The 26,704-nt window shown below is 44.3% G+C and overlaps 2 protein-coding genes across 3 annotated transcripts in view; one reads left to right on the forward strand and one right to left on the reverse strand.

Moving 5' to 3' along the window:
* Nucleotides 1-6,303, forward strand: part of VSIR (V-set immunoregulatory receptor) — a 30,668-nt gene extending 24,365 nt beyond the window's left edge. The window contains exons 5-7 of the mRNA XM_060240808.1: nucleotides 1,814-1,841; nucleotides 3,800-3,987; nucleotides 5,475-6,303. Coding sequence (XP_060096791.1) covers nucleotides 1,814-1,841; nucleotides 3,800-3,987; nucleotides 5,475-5,512 — 254 coding nt within the window. The 3' untranslated portion in view covers nucleotides 5,513-6,303. The remainder of the gene's footprint in view (nucleotides 1-1,813; nucleotides 1,842-3,799; nucleotides 3,988-5,474) is intronic.
* CDH23 (cadherin related 23) overlaps nucleotides 1-26,704 on the reverse strand; it is a 655,943-nt gene that overhangs the window by 102,649 nt on the left and 526,590 nt on the right. The window contains exons 33-35 of one of the 2 annotated variants that reach the window (XM_060241177.1): nucleotides 24,361-24,489; nucleotides 22,519-22,647; nucleotides 20,972-21,199 (exon numbers count right to left, since the gene is read on the reverse strand). In XM_060241177.1, coding sequence (XP_060097160.1) covers nucleotides 20,972-21,199; nucleotides 22,519-22,647; nucleotides 24,361-24,489 — 486 coding nt within the window. Of the gene's footprint in view, nucleotides 1-20,971; nucleotides 21,200-22,518; nucleotides 22,648-24,360; nucleotides 24,490-26,704 lie in introns of those variants that run through there. The other variant, XM_060241176.1, reaches the window with a different exon arrangement.

The raw sequence follows: 26,704 nt of genomic DNA on the forward strand, positions 1-26,704 counted from the left end.
AGTACTAGAATTTTGAGTTGGGTCTACAAACCAAATGGGAGTCAGGGGAAATTAATGAAATACTAGAATAACATGGTCTGTGCAGCAGATCTCAGTTAAAACACTCTGTTGCAGCATTCTGGACCAGCCATACCATCTGAACACTTTATATACAAGGCCCCTCATACAACACATTGTGGTGCTCCAACCTGGACAGTATAAGAGGTGTGAGCAATGCTAACTGGCATTTGGTGCAATGAAAGACAAATAAACTGAAACATAATCCTAAAAAGACAATTGTTGTTGGTTGGAGGTAAAACTGATCCCAAGATTAGTTTTACAGTCTGTTCTAGGTGGAGTTGTAGATCTCTTGAAGAATGGGTTCACACTCCACAGTAATCCTGAACAGGTCTGCTTAGAGGTACGTTCCATTTTAGTCCAGTAAGTTTGCATAGGAGTAGCAGCAACATGGGGGAAAGATCCTTGGGTTTAATTTGTAGCCCCACAAATAAATTACAAAGCAGCCCAATGTTCTATGAGGATCACTGTGGTTGGCAATTTATCAGCTGTTTAAGCAATACAACCTTGCTAAAACAGAAAGTAATGTAGTATGTTATTAAGGAGTTCGGAATCTTTAAGAGTGGAATCAGCACTATGTGAACTCAGAGAAAAAAGCAGGCAGTTGTTGGGACCCTATAGTTCCACCAGTACATTTGCCCACAAGTCTTTGCCATCTGTTGCATCAAGAAAAACTAGTTTCACTTGATAGCCAGCAGAGAAGGACAATGAGCAAAGAAACTTCTGGAAGAATGAGAACAGCTGCCATCATCTGTACACCTTTTAAAGGGAAAGGCAGTCTTGACTCTGTAGTTGGCTATGCTGTGCATAACACCCAATGTGCATGCAAAGGGTTTGCTGTGCAGCTAGCAAGCAGGAAACAGAAACATAATCAGAAGTGCAAGTAAGTGCAGGGAAGCTGGTGAAAAATAAAACAAATTCTTCTTTATTAATAATGCTTAGTACAAATATTGAACAGTACTTTTAATGGTAATACGGCCATCAACATACTTCACAGCAATTTATTTTTAAAGAAAACAGCTTACCAACAGCAGAAACCCACTGCTAAAATGTTTAAATCTGGTATCTGTCATGTGGATTACTAGTTTCCACTTTTCCAGTCCAAATTGCCAAGCCAACAAACAAATGACAAAGGAATTGCTTAGGAAACACACAAACAGAAGAAGAAATGTAATATCCAGGCAAAGTCATAGTAAATTTAGGGCTTTGGACAAAAGTACAGGATGGGCCCCCAGAATCACTGCTACCTGCCTAAGCCCCAGTAGTAGGAACCTGATCTTCTTTACTCCACCCCTGCTGGGGGGGAAGGAAAGGTCATGGGCGGTTAAGGAACCCTGCAACATGTGGCCTGGGACATCTGCCCTGGTTGCCCATTGGCTATGATTTCCTCTGGGAATATGCATCTATATATTTGCTCTGAGGTAGAATGCTTAGATTCCTCTTGCTAATCTGATAGGTCTCTTGGGCTGGTACTGGAAGGATCTTTCTTTAGTGTAAGCAGGCTGTACTAGATTATCTTCATGTTACTTTCATGCCTACCATTTTATGAACTAAATTTTGAGGGGAAATAGGGCTTCCGTTAGCAAACTTCTGCAGTCATGGAGCTTGCTAGGTCATCTTGGGCCACTGACATACTCTCAGCCTCACTGTGGTGTTAGGGTAAAATGGGATAACTTTCATGTATGCCATTCTATGGACATTACAGCAAGAGCGGGACAACAATAGAATATATATAACAACTTGTATTATTTTGCAGGTGCACATGAACTTGTCAGAATGGAGAGGTAAGGAATTCTATTGTAATTTATAATTTATTACTTATTTATAACATTTCAGTGCTGCTTTTTCAGGGAACTTGTTTAAGGTCTCTTACAAAATAAAACATAATAAAGACAACACAATACAGACATACAACACCATTAAAGTTCTTATTGACAGCTTAGCATTAAAACCCCAGCCATGGTATTAAAAAATAAAACATCGAGCAGCTTAACTTAAGTTTTACAATTTTCAGAGTAAAAGACTATAAAAATGGTTACACATGAACACATGAAAACTGCCATATGCTGAATTATTGGTCTATCAAGGTCAGTATGACTGGCAGCAGCAATTCACAGTCTTAGGCAGCTGTCTTTCATATCATCTAGTATCTGGACCTTTTAACTGGAAATGCTAGGGATTGAATTTTAGATGTTATGTCTGCCAAGCAAATGTTTAACCCATAAAAGGGCTACCCTTTAATTACAACTCTGGGTGGAAAGAAAGGGTTGGCCTGGTACCTAAAAGAGAGTAGCGTAGGCACCAGGAAAGCCTCAGATGGAAGGACATTCCACAGAAAGGTGCCATCACTAAAAAAGCCTGGTCTCTGGTTTCCACTAAGTCTTACCTCTGAAGATGAAGCACAGGGCTTGTGAGGAAGATCTTAGCTGTGGGCTAGACACTGTAGTAGAGTATCATCTTTCAACTACCCTGGTCCCAAGTAATTTATTCATTTACTTCCTTTACATTCCACTATGCTTCGCTATGGATACCCAAAGCAGTTTGCATCATTCCACTCTCCTCCCCTTTACCTTCAAAACAACCCTATGAGGTAGATTAGGCTATCTGTGTGATTGGTCCAAGGAACCTCCACATTCAGGGGCAGTAAACCTCTGAATACCAGTACCAGGAACAAGCAAAAACAAAGAGGAAGCCATACACGAAGACCCAAAAATAAAGCACAAAGCTCACGGCTCTAACACAATAGAAAGACAATTGAAAATAAATCACATTTGACTCACAACACAGTTGCAATTCCAAAACATGAACCTGGAACCATAAAAACAATGAAAACTGACTCGAGACAGAGTGCAGCGTGGTTTTGCGCAAGCTGCGTCCTGGTTGCTAGTTTTTAAAGAGTCTGAGCTCCAATTTCTCCAGCAGCCATACAAATGAAACTTCTTGGACTGCAAGGCCTAGCAATTGAAGGTGAGTCCCAAAATGTAGAGATAAGAAGCGTAACGGTGGACTGGTAGACAAAACCCTTTTCCCAGATGACTGCTTTGTCAGGTGCTAATCCGTCAGGTGGGGACCCTCATTCATAGCAATCACAGTTGCTCATCAAGTCAGTCCAAGTGCTGGCGCTTCTGGAAGCCCCTTTTTGCTAGCAGGAAAGAACAAACTCAAATCCAGTGTTCCTGCTCTGCCCTTTCTGTGTATCCTACCCACTAAACTGGCTAGATCAGCCATCTAACATTAAGCTTTCTTGCTCCAGCACTAATGCTTGTTCTGTGGCTTGCACTGAACAAAGCAAAACTGTGATCCCCTTAGTTTTAAAATAGTCTGACTGAAAGCATTAAACTGGTTACTTGAACCCACACTGCTGTTTCACAGGTCAACAGAAACCAAGTGGATCAATGAGAAACTTAAGGACAGATGTTAATCTTGATGCCACTACTGACATAAGGAGAATACACCTGATTACCTTTGAGAAATTAACTTTTTAGATTGGATACATTAAAAAGAGAGAATTTTAGCAGAAGTAAAAATCCAGGCTTGCCTTAGCAAGCATTGAAGTCAAGCCTGCCAGTCATCACTGAACACATGTTGAAAGCCCTTCCCCCACCCCCTGTAAGGTCTTAAGTAGCAGGATTTCAAAAACAACCCTAGAGTCATGTGACTTTTTCTGTTAAAGTGAAAGAGATGGTGGGAGAGAGAGGACTTAAACTGTTGTAGCAATCAGGTTCTGTGCTCTCTATTGCAGTAACACCCAAGGCATTGAGAACCCTGTCTTTGATGATGCTCCTGCTGCTAATTTGGGATCCAAGCCCAGGCCACAGTTAACTTATATGGCCAGTCGACAACAGTCAGAGTCAGATCGGCATCTGCTTTCAGAACCCAACACTCCACTCTCACCTCCAAGTGCTGGAGAATGTTTCTTCCCATCTCTGGGTAAGTATTTAATGGGGGAAGTGGCATATGTCTGTTCCTTACTAACTGCAAAAATGCCTACTTTTGTTCAGAAGGCATACCTGGGCACGCACTTTGGGTACATGGTGCTTTTCTTATGCCAAGATCAATGGGATGCGCTGTTAACTGATGACCTAAACTGGGGGTGTCAAATGTCTGGCCTGTGGGCCACACCCGGCCCACCCAGGGCTTTAATCAGGCCCCTGGGGCTCTTTTCTTCTCCCTCCTCCTGTCCTCACTCTTTGAAGCTCTGAGGTTGACAAAGTTCCCTGCTCTTTCAGTTCCTGGCTCTTTCTGCCTTGTCTTTGCTGGCTGTATCATGAAGCAAAGCTGCAAGGAAACCGTGGAATGGATTTTCTATTAAGGTCTCTGTGCCCAGATAGATAAGGCCCAGAGAATTTAATGAAAATCCATTCCACGTTTTTCTTACAACTTTGTGCTGCAATGTGTTTCAATGGAATGGAGATAGTTTCACTTTCAGCATTCCTATAGCCAGCTGAAAAACGCATGCTTCCTGGAGTTGTGTCCTTGCAAATAAAGGGTTGATGCTTTGAACAAGCTTGCCTCTGCTGAATGGATGTGACCTAGTGAGTACTCTCACCTGGGGACTCATAGCCAAAGGGAGATATTACATTGGAGAGCCACTGTCAATCTGAGTAAAAAACCCCGCCCAGGAGAGGAGAAGCTTGCAATGTCATTTCATTGTTTACCAGGCTCAAAAGCATTTTATATTCTTAGTTTCTGCTGTGATCCTTGTGCTTTTTCTTGATGTTTTATTTTAAAAATTGCATTGCCAAATCCCACTATTCTCCCACCTTCTAATTTTAAACAAAACGGTTGCAAGTGTTTTAGGTGTGTTTGTATTTTAAGTTAAAAAACAATATCCTTAATTGTGTTGGTAACCTTTATAAAGTTTATATCTCCACTACCCCACATTACATTTTATGTCACACATGACCTGTCCCCACAAAATCCATCCTAACAAATGAGTTCAACACCCCTGCCTTAAACTTTCTCCAATCTCTCATGGGCAGAATTGGGAAAAATCAGAACTGTGCAGCAGCCTTCACCATGTTCCCCTCCACTCTAAGAGCCCCTACATTTACCTTATTTTCCCATGAGGGGAGAGTCATCAGTCGACTACCTGGCCAAGAACAGGATTTAGTTGTGAGCATTGATTATAAGAGGGTGATGGAAGATTGAGATGTCTTTTGGCTTCTTAGTTGGCATGAGGGTGTGATGCTGTAGGTTCTGTATATAGAAAGACTGTTTGTCAGTGGCTCCAGCTAAAGACTTGGCAAGCTGTGACTGCTAGCTCAGAACAGTCAGAGTGATGTAGTGGTTAGAATGCTGGACTGGGCTCAATCCTCTGCTTAGTCATGAAGCTCTTGACCTTTGGCCGACCAGTCAGTCTAACAGCTCAACTACCCAGAGACAATGTATTAACCAGCATTGTTTCTCCTTTGCAGAGCCTGTTCCTGATTCACCAAACCTGATGGATGTCTAATAATAGGAAGAATGTTTCCTCTGAATCTATGGACAAGATTTTGCTTGCTACTTGGGGGTGGGGGGGGGGGAGGCTTTTATAAGGTTTCCTGTAAAAGAAATACCAACAGTGTGTTGGTTCTTGTCTGACACTTCAAATTCACTGTTCTTTCTTAGGAAATTTCAGGGCAGAAGTTCAGTTCAGGAAGATAAAATACTGGGCCCTTCTAGCATTCTGCAGGTTCTGCATTATACGTCATTGAGAAGGTGATGATTTTATGGACAATTATTGCAGCAACAAGTTTCTGTAGTAGTGTACATCTCACTACACTGGGATTGTCTACACAGGATAAGAGAAGATGTATGAAGACTTCTTGATTGTATGGGGAGCAAGCTCACCACCACCAAAAGCCTTAAGAAAAGGCACGGGAACCTAAGAACTGCCACCCTGCATTCCTAGTGGCTTCTCACTTCAAATCACAGAATGGAGAAAAGTATCTCCAAAAGTTTCAGAAACTTTTTTGTAAATGTATGACATCTTTCTTTATCTGGATTATGTTGTATATGTAATTTTAAAGTCTGCATCATTTTGGTACTTTGGCATAGCGAACTGTATATTTTGCTTGTCGTTTTTTGTCAGAAGATCAGACATGAAAATGTTCCACTACCATGTTCAGTCCTAACTAACCTTTCCTTTTGTATTGTAATGATTTTAGGAAGACAGACTCTAAATCTGGGCTCCAAATTCTATGAGTCAGACTTTTAATTTTCTTCGGACTGCTTTGTCAAATAATACTTGCACAATTAAAACTGTGAGAAGGGTGGTGTAGCGTAACTGTAAGAATGTAAGGATGGTATAGCATAACTGTAGGTATGCTTGCAGATTAAAATTTAGATCTAATGTCAAATTCAGTTATTCAAAACTGTAGGGCTGTTTTGCAGAGTGATTCATACTTAGTTCAGAGATAGAGCTGAATTGTGAATTTTGGATCACATTCTGGATCAGTAGCTGACTATTCGGATTTTTTAAAACTGATCTGAATCTAGTGTTTCAATCTAATTTGTTCTCTATCAAAAAATCAGTGCTTGTCTCTCAGAGGCAGTATATATAAGGTAATAATTGATCTTAAAATGTTTTAATGACTGCAGGTTAATTTGGTTTTACAGTCCATTTAGCCCATCAGTAGCACACAATGCGAACTCGGATGTAAGCCAAGGTTATGTGTGACTCTTTGGTCACATTCACCACAAGATTGCATCAGGCACTTCCAGAGCTTGCTGAGACAAACCAACAAATGCACTTCAGCATGACATTTCCAAGACAGACCTCACAGGAAACAGAAATGTACACAAAGAATGTGTATTTGGCTGGCTGTTTTAAATGCCCAGCAGCAGATTATGCTTATTTTTAAAACATGGTGTAGGAGCCACAAAAGACGTAATAATACTTTTTGTAAAGCATTACTAACTGACACCCTCTGCTTTGGGACTCCACTGTCTCATCTAATTCAGAATCCATTTAAATGAGCATGCTTAAACTGGATTAAACTAAAAGGCATTCATTGGAGTTTATAACAGAGCTGTCAGCTGGCCCCTACATCCCTCTTCTTTTCCTACTCTTATGCTAGTTCTGTAATATAAAAGTCAGTCTGCCTCTTAAACCAAACTGAAACATATGACAGTCACACAAAGAATGGAGGACAGGAATGAGAGCAGCTAGTTGTCCTCTGCAAAGCTAATGGCGTTTCCATTGCTCCAACTGTAGCAATTATGCTACTTGCTGCCAGGCCTTGTGGACTGGCCCAAGGTTATTAAGAACACAGCTGTTGCTCTGTGATTTTGCTCAGTTGCCCTATTAACCTGCCTCCAGAGTACCAAATAGATAAAAAGATAAAGACCTGTTGGCACAAACTACTACCTATTGATTACTTTTCAGAATTACAACATCAGTGAAACAGATGGAAGCTTTCAGAACTATTAGCAATAATCCCAGGGATTGTTAAACCATAACGACTACTTTCTGGCATCACTAGATGGCTGTATCCTCTCAACTGCTATGACTGTCTGGATGTCTTTGGAATTTTTTTTTATGCCCTAAAAATGATATGACAATACAATAAAATTCTATTGAGGTCTTGTTTCACTTTTGTAACAGAAGAAGATCCTAGGCAAAATTGACTAAACCCTCCAACTAAATCCATCAGCTAGAAGCTTCCATACCCTCAGTTAGAGAGATGATATGTAGGTTTTGAACAAGAGTGGGATGTTCCCATGAAATGTGTGGGAAAGCAGTTGGAAAGGAAGAGCCACATGAGTAAGACTGTCTCGGCTACAAGGTCAATCTGCACATATGCAAACTAATGATATTTGTTTATATTTTCTTTGCATAATCTTTCTGCTTGCAAGATGAAAGTGATATGGTAAAATGTTTTAAAGAAGGCTGGGCAATGAAGACTAGATTTAAGGTGGTTGAATGAAGGCGCAGCAGAGAAAACTATTCACAGTAGAGGGATAGGAAACTGCTGTCTTTGGTACTCCATCTTTTGAGAACTAGAAGTACCGTATATCTCCCTTCAAGTTTCTGAGGATGCATTTGGACATCACAATAACCTGTGATTGATTACCCATCTTTCATCAAATCCTATTTAGCTGCAACCTCTGATGCAGATGGTACAACATACAGAAGTTTATTGGTTAGCACAAAACTAGAATTTCCAACTAGGGTTTGTAGCTTCTTAGATGTTTTGTTAACTAAATTTTGTACTCACTGTGGTTTGTTGTGACATCGGAATGCACAAACTACAGTTTGATGTATAGTGTCACCCTTTAGAGTTGCTTGACCCCAGAGACAGTTTAGAGAGGACATTTTTTTCTTGATGGAAGGTGCAATGTAGACACGATCCAGATCAACCATGGTATGTGCAAAAATCAGTATCCAAGACTTATGTATGGTAGACTAACTAGAGTTTGTTGTATAAACCACATACTAAACAAACCATGGTTTATTGTGACATTGAATGTTGTCTTGGCTTTTCAAAACAGGCCAAAAATTGACAGAAAAACAAAACTACAATCCTCGAGATGCTTAATTTATACATACAATCTCTGCTTGTCTGGTGAACCTGTGCACAATACACACAGCTCCTCATGCAAGCAGCTTCCTCAAGGAAGCATGCGTCTCAAAAATGGCACTTATTCGGGGCATAGGCCATTTCCAGAAGCCAAAAATGTTTTTAATCAGTTCTGTTCAAAAGTGCGACTCTTCTAAGCTTCCTAGAACTTAAAATGAACATAGTATGATATGTACTTTGCAACCAGTACTGCTGACTAAGGGCCATTTCCTCAACCTCAAGCCTAATAAGGTAAAGTGGGCATAATTCTAATGTTCAGCAGCTGAAACAGCATCTTCATTCTGCGATAAATGCACACTAAATGTTAAGAAGGGAAAAGTGTAAAGAACTGCCATACTTCCTTTACATCATTGTTTCTTCTTTTTTTTAAAAAATTGTGGCTTTCCTGTTTTTTGCACCTTGGTGAGCAGTGCTGTGCCTTCTCTACAACCAAAACAACCCAATTCCTTTTCAATTAGTGACACTTTTTTGGAGTCAATAAGAACAAAGCATACTTCAGAGAGGTCACACTAGAGAATCCTCTTGTATCCTAGCTGGTTTTGTGGTTCTAGGAAGTCAGCTATAAGCAGACTATACACTAGAAATAGTCAAGGTGCTTGAAATTTGATACAGTATTGGGAAAATGGATACAAGTGTACAAAAGAATAGTTAGTTCTAGGGGTGTGCAAAAAACCACGGTATTTTTCAGGTTTGGGTATATTGAACCTGAAAAATATCAATATTTTCTGATATTCCCATATCCCAATATTAATATGATATTCAGATTCAGGAAATATTTGGGAAACCTGTTCCCCCACCCCTGCTCCATTATATTGCATGGGGACAATTAGAGTCAATGGTCTCTATAAGGTATAATTGAGAATTGATCTGGGTGTATCTGAGGCTTAGGGGGGCTGTTTTTTGAGGTAGAGGCACCAAATTTGCAGTATAGCTGCTGATGTCTCTTCTCAAACCGCCCCCCTCCCGCCCAAGTTTCAAAAAGATTAGACCAGGGGATCCAATTCTATGAGCTCCCAAAGAAGGTGCCCCCATCCTCCATTGCTTTCAATAGAGGAGAAAAAGTGTTTAAAGGGTCCCTTTAAATGCCTTCTCAAGCTGCATGACTCTGTGGCAAGTGAACTCTGAAGGCATTTAAAGGGTCTGCAGTCCCTTGGCAAGTTCACCTGGAAGGTGTTTAAATCCCAAATATTTTTGGTGCTTGACCGCTTTGGATAGCCGTACAATAACCCAAATCTATATCTGGCTGAAACAATATCTGGAAAATACAGATAAGGTACCGTATTTTTCAGGGTTTTTTTGGCTCAGATTTAACCAGACAAACAGACCTAGTTAGTTCTCATAAATCTAGAGAATTATAGAAATATCCAAAACATCCATATACATTATATTTAGGACAAACTGTACTGGATGCAACAACAAAATATGATTAGGTAGTTGTAATTCAGACAACTGACATTTTGTGAAGGTGATGAGCTATGAGTAAGTTTGAACAGTGGAATATCTATGGCATATGATTAGAGGTAAGTGTTTCGGCACAAAGTGGGAGTAAAGTTTTGAGGTTATTAAGCACAGCAATTGACCTACAGCTATCAGGAAGGGAGCAGGAGCCCAAGTAATACATATATTTCACTCTTCTTCTAAGGAGCCCAAGTTGATGTAATAGTTTTCCTGTTGTGCCTCAACAAGGACCCTGTCAGATAGGCCAAACTGAGAGAGAATGATTGGCTTGAAGTCACCCAGTAAGATGTACAGCAATGTGGAAACTTGAACTGGATTTCTCCAGTCCTAGTCAGACACTCCCACCCTTGTACTGAGCTGGCTTGGATTTTATGCCTATGTACTGCCCACTGGCTAGGAAGGCAGATTCTTAACTGAGCCTTCGACATTTAAGGCCTTCGACATTTAACCAAGAGAGAGCTGCCACTGGACATTATATAGAGCTCCAAGCAGAGTACCGATGGTCACCATCGAACTTTCAGAACCGCTTTACTGTACTGTATTAATAAAGCACCATGAAATGTTTTAAATAATTTAAATATGTAATTATGTTTTTGTAGTGTATCACTAGAATGCCATTACGATATAACGCAATGACGCTAGACCAGGCAAGCGCGGCCCTGTGCGGAGGCGACTGGGCTGTCCCCAGGCGACTCTGCACAGGGCGCGAATCACCCCGCCAATCACCAGCTGTGGTGGGAAGTTTAACTGGCCAGGATTGGGCTGGCCAGCTAGGAAGGTTGTTCTGGGAGCTGTATATATAGCGGGACCCAGCCCGCGTGTTCTCTCTCTTGTAACGTGCCTCCATTAAAGCATGTTGCCCTACCAACGTCTCCTGTCTCAGTACATTACAGTGGCGACGAAGGTGGGATCCTAGCCACGTCGGCTACATCAGAGGCAGGGCAACCCACAGGCCACGACCGCCGCCGCCATCAGCATGGCTCACCAGAGCGGTACCACTGGTCACATCGAAACATTCAACCCCGCGAATCCCGAGGCCTGGGAGTCCTACTCGGAACGGGTTGAGTACTACCTGAGGGCCAACCGAATCACAGAGGACAGCATGAAGAGGGACGTTCTCCTGAGCGTCTGCGGGGCGGCCACATTCGAGATAGCGAAAGGTCTCTCGGCCCCCGCCCGACTCACGGAGAAGTCCTACGAGGAGGTCATCAGGCTCCTCACGGGCCATTTCTTGCCCCAACCTTCTCGGGTGGCCCGCCGGTTCCTCTTCCACAGGAGGGACTAAGCCACAGGAGAATCGGCCGCCGACTACCTGGCAGCCCTACGCCAGATCGCAGGCAACTGCAACTTCCCTCACCTGGAGACCCTGGCCGATCGGTTCACGTGGGGCCTCCGCGACGAGAGGCTCCAACAGAGACTCTTCGCGAAGGAAGAACTCACCCTTCAGAGCGCCTTCAGTGAAGCCGTGGCATTCGAGAGGACCTCGAGGACCTTCCCCAAGGCGAGGGCTGACACGGTCCACCACGAGGAGCTGGACCCCGACCGTCCGTCCGAGGGAGAAGCGTTCCAGCTGCACTGCCCAGCAGGGGCAACCAACCGCGCGCCGCAATGATCCTGAGCGGCCGAACGATCCCCAGCGATGGAGACACCGCCGGCCACCAAGTGCGCCAGCTGCGGCGACCCCCACGACAGAAGGGACTGCCCGTACCGGACCTGGGACTGCCGGAGCTGCGGAAAGACCGGCCACATTGCAAGGGCTTGCCGAGCCAAGCCCAACCGCCGGAGGCCGACCACGCACCACGAGTGGGCGGAGTTCCACTCCACAGCCTCCACAACCCTACAGGTACTGAACTTGCCCCTTGATACCCCCAACAAGATTAAAATGGCGGTCCTCATCGAAGGGAACCCCTGCCTAATGGAGGTGGACTCAGGTTCCTCCATTTCCATTATAGCGGAGGAGACCCTGAGGAAACTGTGCCCCCGCCAGCGGCCTCAACTAAGGCCGGCGGACTTCATACTGTGGGACTTTCAGAAGAACCCGGTGCAAATCGCGGGGTGGGCCCGGGTGCAAGTGGAGAGGGGGCCCTTCTGCGGCCCGCTGGACATCCTGGTGGTAAAGCGCCAGCTTACCACCCTGCTAGGACTGGCGTGGTTCAAACCCTTGGGGATCCGCCTGGAGGGGGTGGGGCAAACCCTAACACCCAGGGGGTTCGGGGAGGTATGCCAAGAGTTCCCCGACGTGTTTGACGGTTCCCTGGGGAGCTACAAAGGGCCGGCCATCTCCCTACCGCTCGACCTGACAGGCCGATCTGGCTCAAGGCGAGGCGGGTCCCGTTCGCCTTGAAACCAAAAATTGAGGCCGAACTAGACCGCCTCACTGCCCAAGGGGTCCTGGAACCGGTGGACTACGCCACCTGGGAGACCCCCATCGTAACCCCGATCAAGCCAAACGGGGAGGTGCGGATCTGTGCCGACTATAAGTGTACGATAAATAAGGCACTGCAAGACAACCTCTACCCCGTGCCGGTGGTGAACCACGTCTTGGCTGCCCTAGTGGGGTCTAAGATCTTCGGGAAGCTGGATCTGGCACAGGCCTACCAACAGCTCCCGGTAGATGCTAAAACGGCGGAGGCCCAAACTATCGTGACACACAGGAGGGGCTTCCGAGTGCGGAGGCTACAGTTTGGGGTCAGCGTCGCCCCGGGGATCTTCCAAAGTATAATGGACGCTCTCCTCAAAGGGATCCCCGGAGTCCAACTGTTCTTCGATGACGTTTTAATCGCCGCCGCGGACCCCGAAGAATTTGGCAACCGCCTAAGAGAAGTGCTCCGCCGATTCCAGGCAGCGGGGCTCAAGGTCAAGAGGGAGAAATGCTTGCTGGGGGTACCACAGGTGGAGTTCCTGGGATTCGCCGTAGACGCAGCGGGAATCCACCCAACGGAGGAAAAGACCCGAGCCATCGTGCAAGCTCCGGCCCCCACCTGCAAAGCGGAGCTACAAAGCTTCTTGGGGGTGCTCAATTTTTACCATTCGTTCATCCCCCACAAGGCAGCCCTTGCAGAACCCCTACACCGGCTGCTGAACAAACAAGCCCCCTGGGTTTGGGGCAAACAACAAGCCGCCGCATTTCAGGCGGTCAAGGACATCCTGGTGTCCAATGCGGTGCTCCACCATTTTGATGAGGGACTCCCGGTCATCCTGGCTTGCGATGCGTTGCCTTATGGGGTGGGCGCAGTCCTGGGGCACCAACTCCCGGACGGGAGGGAGGTACCGGTGGCATACTACTCCCGTACACTCACACCGGCCGAGCGCAATTATGCGCAGATAGATAAGGAGGCTCTGACAATCGTGGCGGGGGTCCGCAAGTTCCATGACTATCTGTACGGGCGGAGGTTCACAATTGCCACTGACCACAAGCCGCGCCTAGGTCTGCTGGCCCCAGACCGCCAAACCCCCCAAATACTTTCACAGCGCGTGTTGAGGTGGAACCAATTCCTCAACTCTTACATGTACACACTAGTCCACCGGGCCGGCAAGGCCATGGGCCACGCGGACGCGCTCAGCCGTTTGCCACTGCGCGACACAGACCCAGCCCCAGCACACCTGGTCATGTTGGTAAAATCCCTCCCGGAGCAGCCCCTCCACGCTGCGGAGGTCGCAAAGGCCACAGGGAAGAACAAAACACTGGCAAGGGTTCTGGACTGGGTGGTGAGGGGGTGGCCGGAAGGGAACATGGGGGAAGAGTTTAGGCCCTACAAAATGAGAAGAGAGGAGCTAGCAGCCCACAAAGGGTGCCTCTTATGGGGAAGCAGGGTGGTGGTTCCCCCCCGCTACAGAAGCGAGTTCTGGAGTCGCTTCACGAGACCCACCCCGGCATAGTCCGGATGAAGGCTTTAGCCAGGAGCTACGTCTGGTGGCCGGGGATGGATGAGGAGATCGAGAACTGGGTGCGGAGGTGCAGCGTGTGTCAGGAGTCGCGCCCCGAGCCACCTAGCGCCCTGGTCACACGATGGGAAACCACTAGGAAGCCTTGGTCCAGGCTCCACCTAGACTTCGCGGGGCCCTTCCAGGGACAGATCTTCCTGATCATGGTGGACGCCTACACCAAATGGCTGGAGGTCATTCCAGTAGCGTCCACTTCATCAGCAGCCGCAATCCAGGCACTGCGCCGGGCCCTTAGCACCCCCGGTATTCCAGACACTATTGTCTCGGACAATGGGGCGGCTTTCACCTCTGGGGAATTTCAGGCATTCCTGCAGAGGTACCTGATTAAGCACATAAGGTCTGCCCCGTTCCACCCGGCCACCAACGGACAGGCAGAGCGAATGGTCCAAACGACCAAGGAAGCCCTGGGCCGGATAGTGCAGGGCGACTAGGACCACAGACTAGCCACCTTCCTATTTGACAACAGGGTAACCCCCAATCCGGTCACGGGGGTAAGCCCGGCTGAGCTCCTCATGGGGCGCAAACTCATTACGAGGCTCGACAGGCTACACCCCGACCGAGCCTCTGACATCCGAGGGTCCCCGGAGATCCGGGATGCAGCCCGGGGTTTCTTCGCGGGGGACCCCGTGTTCGCCCGAAACTACGCCCAGGGGCCCATGTGGGTGGCGGGTCGAGTGCGGCAGGTAATTGGGACCTGCCATTACGAGGTATCCACAGAGGGCAGCCAGACCCTTCGGTGGCACATCGACCAACTGTGCCGCCGCACCCTACCGGAAGTGCCAACAGACATGGAGGAGGCATTCCCCGGAGGACAGCCCGCTAGGGGTCGGCACCGACCCCACCCACTCGCGAACACTCAGGACAGGCTGAGGCCGAGCGACCCCCAGAGGTCGACCTCCAGCCCGCAGCAGCATCGCTCCCCGGAGAGGCTCCCGCCGCCGAAGCAGCGCCTACACCACAAGCCGCCCCCAGACGATCCACCCGGGAGCGCCGGCCACCCGCCTACCTAGGGGACTATGTACAGTGACTAGGGGGGGGGGAGGGGTGTAGTGTATCACTAGAATGCCATTACGATATAACGCAATGACGCTAGACCAGGCAAGCGCGGCCCTGTGCGGAGGCGACTGGGCTGTCCCCAGGCGACTCCGCACACGGCGCGAATCACCCCGCCAATCACCAGCTGTGGTGGGAAGTTTAACTGGCCAGGATTGGGCTGGCCAGCTAGGAAGGTTGTTCCGGGAGCTGTATATATAGCGGGACCCGGCCCGCGTGTTCTCTCTCTTGTAACGTGCCTCCATTAAAGCATGTTGCCCTACCAACGTCTCCTGTCTCAGTACATTACAGTTTTATATGTTTTATTGGTTTTTAATGGAATTAATGTGATGTTGTGAGCCGCTCTGTGTCCGCTTGCGGAGAGGGCAGGATATAAGCTTAACGTAATAAATAATAAATAAATAATAAGTTTCACCAATATATAGACATGCAACATGTGACAGCTGTGAATATGACAGGTTATGCCCAGACAATAGGTTTTACACTGCAGTATTTTATCAAATGAGACAAAGGTCCCCTCACTGCCAAAAGAAGTAGCAATGTTAGCACAGATAATCTGCACTTAGTAGAGTTCAGATGTTTGCCACTAGTTCTGTCTAGACCAGACATATTCAATCTGTACTCTTGGTGGCTCAAAACACTGTCTTAAATAGGCTCAGAAGCTACTAATACAATGCCTAACTCAAAAGACAAGTGAAAAAGTGAGGGTGGAAAGTGCCACCAAGTTGCAGCTGATTTATGGCAACTCCAGAGGAGTTTCAAGGCAGAGGCACTCAGAGGTGTTTAGCCATTGCCTGCCTCTGCATAGCAACTCTGGACTTCCTTGGTGGTCTCCCATCCAAATCCTAACCAGGGCTCATCCTGCTTAGATTATATGATCTGAGGAGATTGGACTAGGCTGGGCCATCCAGGTCAGGGTAAAAACAAAGCACCCCCATTAAAAAAGAAGTGGCAGAGAGATTGGCTAGAACAGGATGCACTTAAAATGAGTTCTGTATGTAAATTTGTAATACATCTCTGCTTAGCTGAGGGTAAATCACACAAACACACAGGCTTCTTGGTATCAGAGATGACAAATGCTGCATAGAGAGGGCAAGCATTTACTTCAATAAGATCTTTGCTTCCAGTCAAACCATCTCCTGAAAGCTGGCAAGAAGAAACTCTAGTGAATTCCACCACTCTTACAAAAAACCCAAATATGCTTGCTGGGTTGGAGGACACACCCTGCTGGGCTGGGCTGCAGTAAAAAACAGCTGCAGGGCCAGGCAGCTCCCCAGCTTATGTTTTCAATTGCCACAGGAAACCGAGAGATGAAGACTTAGAGGGACAAACTAAACCACATGAAAACCTGCTTCTAAGATAGAACATAGCTTTGTGGGAAGGAGATTATGTCCCATTTGCAGAGAGGGCGGGATAGAAATTTAAGGTAAATAAATAAAATATGTCTTGTACTCAAAGGAATTCAACCTGCGCTTAACAATACACAGGCTGCCAGGTGCAATCAACCTGAACATGGGTGGAATCAGGCCCTGCTGAAGAACAGCCTCCTCCAACAGAAGGAATCACAGTGGCTCTACTGCTATAGCTCTGAAAATAAGGGCCTCAGTGTCTTGTGCAGCACTGTGAAGATTACTTCTGCCCTTTCAAGGCTCTCCTTCTGTAAAACTTGTGCACAAGAGACCTTCTGGACACGGGACAGACAAGACAATTACTTTTTCCAGCTTCTTGCGATGAATGTCTTATTTTATGGTTTGAAACAACGTGAATTTGCTCATCTGTGAAGATGTAATCTTTTCATAAGAAGGCAAGCATTTCAGCTGCTCACTTCTCACACAATGATATCTTGCCTACATGTTGACAAGGCCTTGGATATGCTTTCCTAGCCCATGGGTGTCAATCACTTCCTTATATAGGTTTCATGATATTGTCTTCTCTGGTATATCAGAGAGGTATCATTTCTAGTATTATTGGTGCTTGCCTGATTTTTATTCTTAGGAAGCCACAGCAGTCTTCCTACTGGAACTGCTGTGACAGCCAAACTAGACATGTAACGTGAGATGGGACACACATGATTGACACAACTTTTTACCAATGTTCCCTTTAAGCTGAGTTAGCATGAGCTAGCTCACAGATTTTTAGCCTCCAGCTCACAATTTTTTGTCTTCGCTCAGGAAAAATGGTCCCAGAGCAAACTAATCTATGCAGTAGCTCACAACTTTAATGCCAGTAGCTCACAAAGTAGAATTTTTGCTCACAAGACTCTGCAGCTTGCTTGTTACTACATATAACAAGTATTATGAAGAAGGGGTTTACTTACCTTAAAAGCTCTCAGGTGCTCTGTTGTGCTCTGAAGTACTGCAAGGAGGGTGAAGGGGCTTCCCGCTTCCCCCCTGCACTGGAAAGAATGGCTGCAGGGTGGGAGGCTGTTTGTGCCATTCTCTGGCCCCAGAGGGGTAAACAGCCCCTCCTGGCAGCAGTTTCCACTGGCAAAAACAGCAAGGGAGGGAAGCTGGAACCCCTTCTCTCCTTGCAGTGCTTTGGAGCCCAACAGAGCAACTGAGAGCTTTTAAGATGAGTAAACCCAATTTATACAAGTTATGTGTGGTAGTGAGTCAGGTCAGAAACATCTGTCTTGTCTTGTGTCACACACAAAGTCTAGTTTATCTCTGACTGCTATCAGTGGTTTCAGCAGGAAGGCACTTAGGATGCGGTGCCCATTGATTTTGGGGGGACATATGCTTAGCTGATCTCATATCGCTCAAGCTGGAGTATGCCCAGGTGGGATAAAGCTCCATGCTGATGCTGCTGTTGCTAGTGCTTCCTCAGACTACATGAGGCTTGCTTCTGCTGGTTGTGGCTTCCTCTGTCTCCCAGTCTGACAAAAGTGTATTTCCTCCTTCTCTTCCTGTTCTGAATAGCTAAGATGGTGGAAAGGTAGGGGTTAGACGTGAAAAGGTCTCCTGAGTGAAATAGCTCCAAATGCTAAAAACTGGCTGTCTGGGTGGAAGCAGCATGAAAACTATGTGAATTGATTCCTGATGGAGGGGACTGAAAGTTTTAGTACTGGATAGGAAGAGATGATGACATTATAGAATGTCTTCCTTCACTGAGAGAGGGAATATTGTGTTTGGAGATGAGAAAGGGAGTTAACTTTCCAGATAGCTTTGAACAAGTGTTGCCATCTCCCCACTTTCATCTGCACACTCCTTCCTCCCAGCCTGAATGTATGTCTTACATATCTAACGTAACACTGTGAGCAAGTCCCAGCCCCTGCAAGGCAAGCACAGATAGCAATCACCATGTCTTATGGCTCAAGATGGGTCTTGTAGCAATGAACACAGCAAATGATTTTGCAGCAATGTCAACTTTCAAGGAAGCCTTTTGGGAGAAATCAGGGAGTGTAAGTGTGCCAACAGGATGAAAGTGATTAAGTCATACCAGGCTAGAAGATGCCTCTTCCCATATTACCTTTTACATGGTATGACCATTAATGCAATTCATATATTAAGTTCCCAGCGACAGTCTGGAACCTCTGATTTAAATCTTCCCATTGTCCCAAAGTTTCTGCTGAATACATGACTCAGCATCTCCAGTTTTGTAATTCTGCAGTAATTCTGAAGTATAATTCAACAAAAACTTCCCTTTCTGCTGTCCTTCCCTGTTAATTTAATCCAGGGGTCCCCAACACAGTACTTGTGGGCACCATGGTGTCCACCAACACCTTTCACAGTGCCAACCAAGTGTTTTAGATTGTGGGTGGGGCTAGGTGGGGCTTTTGCCCAAGAAGACTTCTGACTGGGAAATGGAGATAGGATTAGCTGTGCAATTTGTTAAACTGTTGCCCTGATAGCAGTTGCCACCACACCACAAGAATCTCCACAGTGGGTGCAATCAAACAACAGATTTGGCCCAACCTAGCCATGCCTCCCATCCTAATTTAATGTCCACAACCACAGGCACACTTCTACCCCCCACCACCCGTACCTACCTTGTCTATGGATGGCTGGGACTGGATTAAATAGCTACCAGGAACTTTCCAGTAGTAAACCTCTAAAATGCATGGGGGGCACATATCCTGGCTGTCTGAACGGATGGGCGTGTGCTGCAACCATCCTGCAAGCACAGGAGTAGTCTGAATGCTCCTCTTGCACATGTATGGCCAGTGTGTCTTCCAGCAGCATGGCTGAGGCTGTGTGAATGCTGCTGCACGGATCAAAGAGAACCAGCTTTTAAAGAGCAACGATACTACCGTGCCAAGTCTCTTGTGTGATCCCACCCCAATAAGGTACAGAAGTCATTTTGTGGCTGGCTCCACCTCCTACAGCAGTCATTTTGTGTCAGAATTCCAAAAGTGCCCACAGGCTCAAAAAGTTTGAGAACTGCTGATTTAATTAGTTCTATAGTTTTAACTTGATAAATTGCCAAACTCCCAGATTATTCCTTCATCCTCTGTTGCAGTCTTTTGTTTTCTGAAAGGAACTCATGTTTTCCTATGAGCCCTAAACAGCATAACAAGCCTGGCTTCAGAGCCAGAAATCCGAGTCTGATTAGGCTACAAATTGGACTGCAACTCAGGCTTCCAACACATTGTATCCTTCCATCCTGATCTGTATGCAGACTAGAACAGGAATATCTTTGCTCCCCATCTTGTTCTATCTCCCTTTATTTTCCAAATCATTCTGCACCACACTGAGAGCTGGTTCTTTGCTCCTCTCTGTTTTTAAGCCTCACATCTGGAAGACTGGACATCTCTGTCCTAATGGAGTGCATATCGTCTCTGTTCCCATTTCCCTACATGTAGCTTAAAAGTAACACCTGCTCTAAATTGGAGTAGCTTGGTTTTGGTTGCTGTTATATTGTTAGTTTGGATAAGGAATGTGCTATTTATCTGTGTCTTGGTTAAGTGTTTTTCAGCATTTGCTCCGGAGAAGTTTCTCCTCCCCTCCACTGTTGTACCAAATCCTTCAATAAACATGACATTCTTTTTTAGACTTTTAAATTTGTTTTCTAGCGTCCTTCCTCGTGTCAGTCTGAACACATGATCATGTGTTGGTGAGGGTCATGGTAACACATAATTGGTTCTTTCCTTCAATTCCCCACTAATGAAGATGAATGAAAACAAACAGTAGTTTGAGGAATGAAGTAACCTAGTGTTCAGTAACAGGGCTGCCAAGAACCACCAAATTCCATCTGAGCGCCCCCCCCCCCAAAAAAAATCCTGATTCGAAACAAGTATCATAACAAAACAAATCACTTGGATTTCTATTAACTGTGAACAGAATAATTGTGATCTGAGAATAAGCCCCATTTAATTAAATCTAGCTGTTACTTTAGCAAGTGACTCTAGTCCCTGGATGCTAAAATCCAGCCAGTTCCAGCTCTGTCTTTCCATTCCCTCCCCAACCTCTCTTCCTTCTCATGCTATTACCTCCTTAAGGAGGAAAAAAGAAAGCAGGAGTGTGGAGGCAAACTGGACAACTGAAATTATTGTAAAAATAATTTCAAAAGGGGCCCAGTCCATGCTCCTCATCAGATTGAAGGTACAGGTTCTTAGTAGATCAAGGGGGTACAGAGGTGACTAGATCTTTAGGGAGTAATCCTAAACAATTATCTGTAAAAGTAAGTCCCATTTTATTCAATCTGGCTTATTCCCAGTTTCTGTTCCCACCATTGCACATTTATAACCTCTAATACAGATAATAACGCATACAAACAGTAAAGACGTAAAGATTCTGGTTTTAGAGAAAGGTGAAATCAGGCAAATATTCCTGCAGGCTAGGCAAATACATATATGTATATTTGGTGAAACCTATATTCCAATATAAGGGTATCGAATAATTTTCAAGGACATTTATACCAATGACAAAGAGCAGAATCCCATAATCATCACCTACCGAAAGGGCTGGGTTGCCTTCATCCTCCACAGCAACCACCAGTTGGTAAAACTGTTGCCTCTCACGATCTGGAGGGGAAGGGCGAGTGGCAATTTCCCCAGTCACTCTGTCCATGCGGAAGGTCATCTCCTCATTCCCATGAATGATGTAGTAGGAAAGGACACTGTTAAGGCCACTATCCCTGTCAGTTGCTCGCACCTGAGCCACAGCAGTGCCTCCGCCCACATTCTATGAGTATATGAAGGGGAGAGAGCACGGTAAGAAATGGGAATTAATGTCTGCCTCATTACTTAGAAACATATAATAGAACATGTTGCTTCCAAAACTGCTCTGCTAAGTCAACTGTGCAATTTACATACTATTTGGAAGTACAAAAGGGCTACCAGCATATTTAATATTACTGTTATAATGGCCAGGTTATGTTTACTTTGAATATGGGCAGCGGTAATACACATAATAATGTTTATTTATATAATTTATAGATCACCTTTCCATCAAGGTTATTAATATGAAAACCATCATTAAAAAATAATCTAGAATCTGCAATAAAACAGCCTCGGATTTTGTGGATGCAGTCATTCATGGGCTCTGTAAATTGCAGGTGGAAATCTGCAAAAAGCAGCAAAAAAAAGTGAGAACCCATGCTCATCAAATTTGCAACACTGGCCTCTCCCTAGGGCATCTGTCACTGTCTATACATAGGCAGTTATTACTGGGCTGAATTTTTAAAGAGCCTGTAAGGGGACGTGGGATACAAATCTAATGAAATAAATAAATAATAAAATATGTTTTAATCTGTGATTTTGAATGCTGTGATTTTAATTGCTATTGACATATGATGGAACCTTGCCCTGAGCTCACTTGTGGGAAGGGCAGGATACAAATCTAATAAAATAAATAAATAAAAATAAATAAATAATCATAATATGCATAAAACCCACATAGTCAGCATTTCTGTCTAGTAATCATACAGAAATGACCTTGTCCAGGGATTAGGCTGTCAGAAGAGTAGTTGGTCGTTTTCGCACTCACCTTATTCAGCAGCAATGACCCTCTTCACCGCGCAGGATCTGCGCGGATTTCGCACTAATTGCCACGGAGCACCCAGAAGAGCTGGAAAGTCCCGGTGCTTTTGCGGCGCAAACGGAAACTGGTTTTTGGTGGTTTCCGTTTGCGCCGCAAAAGCGCTGGGACTTTCCGGCTCTTCTGGGTGCTCCGCGGCAATTAGTGCGAAATCCGCGCAGATCCTGCGTGGCGAAGAGGGTCGTCGCTGCTGATTAAGGTGAGCGCGAAAACGACCGTTGGCTTTTTAAAAACATGGCTGATTATATATATCTGTTGCTCAAAGAGCAAAATCCTCCCCCCATTCCATATTACAAGTTCTATGCTGGCCAGAGAACTTTCTTACGTACAACTAAAGCAAGGGATAAGGTAAAGCCTGGTATCAGATCTCCTAGGCAAACAACCACATCCACTATGTGGGGCAGGATGGGGAAAGACAGAATTATGAACCTCTGTGCAGAAAGTCAACCACTAGAGATGCTTACCTCATTCACACTAACATTGTATCCATATGGGTTTGTAATGACAGGTGGGTTATCATTAACATCCAATATATTAACCCTTAAGATGTGCTCTTTTCTACGAAGTGGAATACCTCTATCAGATGCCTGAATCTGTAATGAAACAAAAAGATGAAAAGGTCGTAGCCTTGAGAGATGATATCTTTCTTTAAATAAGACAGTTGCAGATACCCCCTTCCACCAAATCACATATAGTTGGTACAAGAAGATTAAGACCTAGCAATTAGCTTTAATAATACCTAACAGAAGTAAACACTGCAAAGTTAATAGTTATTTTATTGAGTCCTGTCAGAGTGATCCAGTAGGCAGAGCCTGTGTTGGAAACCTGCTTTATCAGTAGTCCTCTGAATAAAGGGTCATGATCTGAGCCTTACTCCTGAGTGCCTTCCAGAAAGACTACTGGCTGCTTTGATCCCCACTGCTTGTAATGGCTGCTCAGTTATGGCCCTGGGCAAGTCGCTCTCTTTCAAGTCTAGACTGCCTCACAGGATTGTTTGGTGATTAAAGTGCTTCTTGGGAAGAGAAATTGAATACAAAAAGTTACAAGTGAATGACTATAAAAGAGGCAGGTGGAGAGCAGAGGCAACACAACTGTTCTTTTGAAACCACTGCTGTAAGTCCAGTTCTACAGGAGACAGTTAAAAGCAACTACAATCTTACCAAGCCAATGAACTATGCAATGACTTTCAATTTGTGTCATAAAACACAAAATTTTATTTCACAGAATGCAGTACTTTGAACAGATGGGAAACAACATGTATCTCACAGACCTTCAATTTAAAAATACAACAAAAGTGTAACTTTTGTGTCATGGGAGTATCAGTTTGGTAATCAGCTGTGTTGCAGCATGCAAATGGCACAATGTGACATGTGTGAGTCTAGCCTGCAACAAGACAGCAAATCAAATTTGGGTTTGAACTGTAACTATAAAGAATTGTGTTGGGAATGTAAAGAGATAGATGGTATCTGTTACCATATGTGGTGAGATCTTTAAAAAAAATCCTAGCAAATATAATTTTTTAAAAAAACTAGCAAAAAAAAGAAACATGCTGAATTTTTTTAAAAAAATTGAACATAAAATTTGCTGTGTTGTCAGAGGCTATGTTATTAGGAATTTTGTCATGTTCTCAGGGTGCAGGCAGGCAGGAGTCATGACAAATTTTACCAGTGCATGCAGATACGAAATGCATGAATTGCTTAGATACATGTTAACTTCTGCAGCCAGAGCAGTATTTGCAGCAAAGTGGAAAATTGAGGGCTGTCCAGATCTTGAGAATCAGAGATAAAATGCAAGAATATGCAGTTATGGCAAAACTGACTGAAAGATTAATTTGAGAACAATTGGCAAGATTTTTATGCTTACTATCATTAATCTTTGAATGGTTATATATATTTGAATGGTTAATATGTATATATTTGAATGGTTAATTTTATAAATGGCTATCTTTATATGAAATATTAAGAACGTTATTTTTGTATAGTTTCTCTTATAGCAAATATGTTAAAATTATATACAAAGTTAATAAGAAGTCACCTGTTTTATTTTCATTATATAATCAATACAATAGAATAAAATGAAAATATATTATGAGAAAATGGTAGAACATTTTGAGTAGGATTGCCTTCTGTATGGTGTTCTTATAATTTTATTTTTATTTTTTTTCTCCTACCCCTTTTCTTTATTCTGTATTCCTTTAAAAAGTTAAGAATATCATTATAAAAAGTTGGGATGAGTATTTGCCCGAATCCAGCAAATAATATCCATTGAGGAGCATTCAACTTAGACGGGTAGCATCTCCCAGTTACCTTTAAGGTGTAGTGGTCTATTAGTTCTCGGTCCAATGATTTGGCCACAAACACTTCTCCATAGGTGTCATTGGTTGTGCGGATTTCAAAGGCCCTTCCTATGTTTCCTGATACTATAGAAAAAGCCACCTGTACAATAAATAATAAAGCATAAAAAACCGATTAGAACAAGTCAGAAGCATTGCCATTCATGAGTCAGGAAGTGAATAAGGTTATAAAGTGACACTGTGGCCTTTTTTTGGGAATGAACAAACACATACACACATTTCTAGTGGTTCAGGGAATCAGAAGTAGAGTGCTTACTCCATGCAATACTTATACAACTCAACTGCCATTCAAGTTCCTGGTCAGATTTTATGTATTGTTTGGTGTAAAGGATGATGATAGAGAAGCCCATGATCTGCTTATCAGTACTCAGTATGGCTACATACAGCTCTGCACAGCTAAAAGTCATGTTCAGTTTTCATTTATTTAGTCTAAAGTGCCAAATATAGTTCTTTAGTGTTATCTTCTAGATATGTACTCACCGAGTGTGCTGGGGAAGGAACACATGGGAAATAAAGATTGGGATTTATTAGGAAAAATTATTTAATTTAAAACTATTTTATTAATTACTTAACTAAATTGTGGTAGAGAACACCCATAGGAAAGGTGATGAACTGATGTATGTAGGGGAACAGGGCTGACAGCTGTGCTAATTGAAGTAAAGAAGTATTTTGTCCTTGAGTGCTAAAAAATCTATAGAGATCTCTCTGGTTTTTAATAGACATTTTCACCCCATTGTCTTTTGTCAAGAACAAGGGGCAAAACCACTTAAAGAAACACTCAAATTCTGCTGTTAGACACCACAAATCTTGCTCTGCAGGACAGTCGCAACAATGCAGATCTCCACATTCTTTTTGTCTTTAAAAAACGCTGATTGGTGTGGATAAAATTTTTGCTCAAAGCAACTGAAAGGATAGTTAATCACTGTTAAGCGTTTTTACAAACTGTTCTGTGAACCTCATTCACTAACATTCACCATAAATTCAGTATGAAGAATGTGAAAGCTGGATTTACCTTTGACAATGAAATGAACATATGAACATATGAAGCTGCCTTATACTGAATCAGACCCTTGGTCCATCAAACTCAGTATTGTCTTCTCAGACTGGCAGCGGCTCTCCAGGGTCTCAAACTGAGGTTTTTCACACCTTTTTGCCTGGACCCTTTTTTTTGGGAGATGCCAGGGATTGAACCTGGGACCTTCTGCTTCCCAAGCAGATGCTTTACCACTGAGCCACTGGTTTTGGAAAGTTTACAGCAGCTCATTAATTGAGACCAAAAGTCAAGGGAAAGAAAGAAAACAATGCCACACCTTAAATGCAGAGTACTTCCTGTCTGAATCTAGAGAGGACTTCCTTTTAGTACATTGTGGTGGTGAGAAAGGCAGCATCTGTTTTTCAGATTGTTCAAGTCCATTGTCCTATCTGTCAGCTGACAAGCAGTTTTTTGGCAACAAAGAACTTATTTTACACATTATTTTCCCCTATTATCTTTCACAACCACCTGCTCAGTAATTGCTAAGTTACATTTACCACTAGTCATGTCATGTTGCAGAGAAGCTCTACATCTCAATATTAGAACCTTAGTGCTGGAATGTGAAGGAGTGAGGACAGAACAAGAGAAATAATATAGGATTTGGGGAACTGACTCATGGTGCGGTCCATAACCCCTAGATGTCCATTTAAAAGAAATCACTCTGGGCATGTTTGTGGTGGTGGTGGCAACAACGGCAGAAAAGGATTGCCTGTACATAGTCCCTTCAACAGAGTCATATATGAATTGAAGAAGAAATAGTGTCAAAAGGGGATCTATTGAGTTATGAATGGAACAAAGTTGCCATGTCACCACTTTTATTTGGTTACCCATATGAACATATGAAGCTGCCTTATACTGAATCAGACCCTCAGTCCATCAAAGTCAGTATTGTCTTCTCAGACTGGCAGCGGCTCTCCAGGGTCTCAAGCTGAGGTTTTTCACAACTATTTGCCTGGACCCTTTTTTGGAGATGCCAGGGATTGAACCTGGGACCTTCTGCTTCCCAAGCAGATGCTCTACCACTGAGCCACCGTACCCCTCAGGCTTCCTGCCACTAAGAAAGAAGGAACGAATGGGGACCAGGATAGGGATGGGTATGAACTGAGAAAATGAGGTTTGGTTAGTGATGTGCTCAGTTCACAAATGAGAGAAATTACTGGGACCTGTTGTCTGACTTCAGAGAAGACAGTGTATATGAAGTGCAAAAACGTATTTTGAGGAACTGTTTAATTATGCTTTGAAGTTTTGTAACTGGAGACATTGA

Source organism: Heteronotia binoei, chromosome 6 (assembly GCF_032191835.1).
Source record: "Heteronotia binoei isolate CCM8104 ecotype False Entrance Well chromosome 6, APGP_CSIRO_Hbin_v1, whole genome shotgun sequence".
Taxonomy (NCBI): domain Eukaryota; kingdom Metazoa; phylum Chordata; class Lepidosauria; order Squamata; family Gekkonidae; genus Heteronotia; species Heteronotia binoei.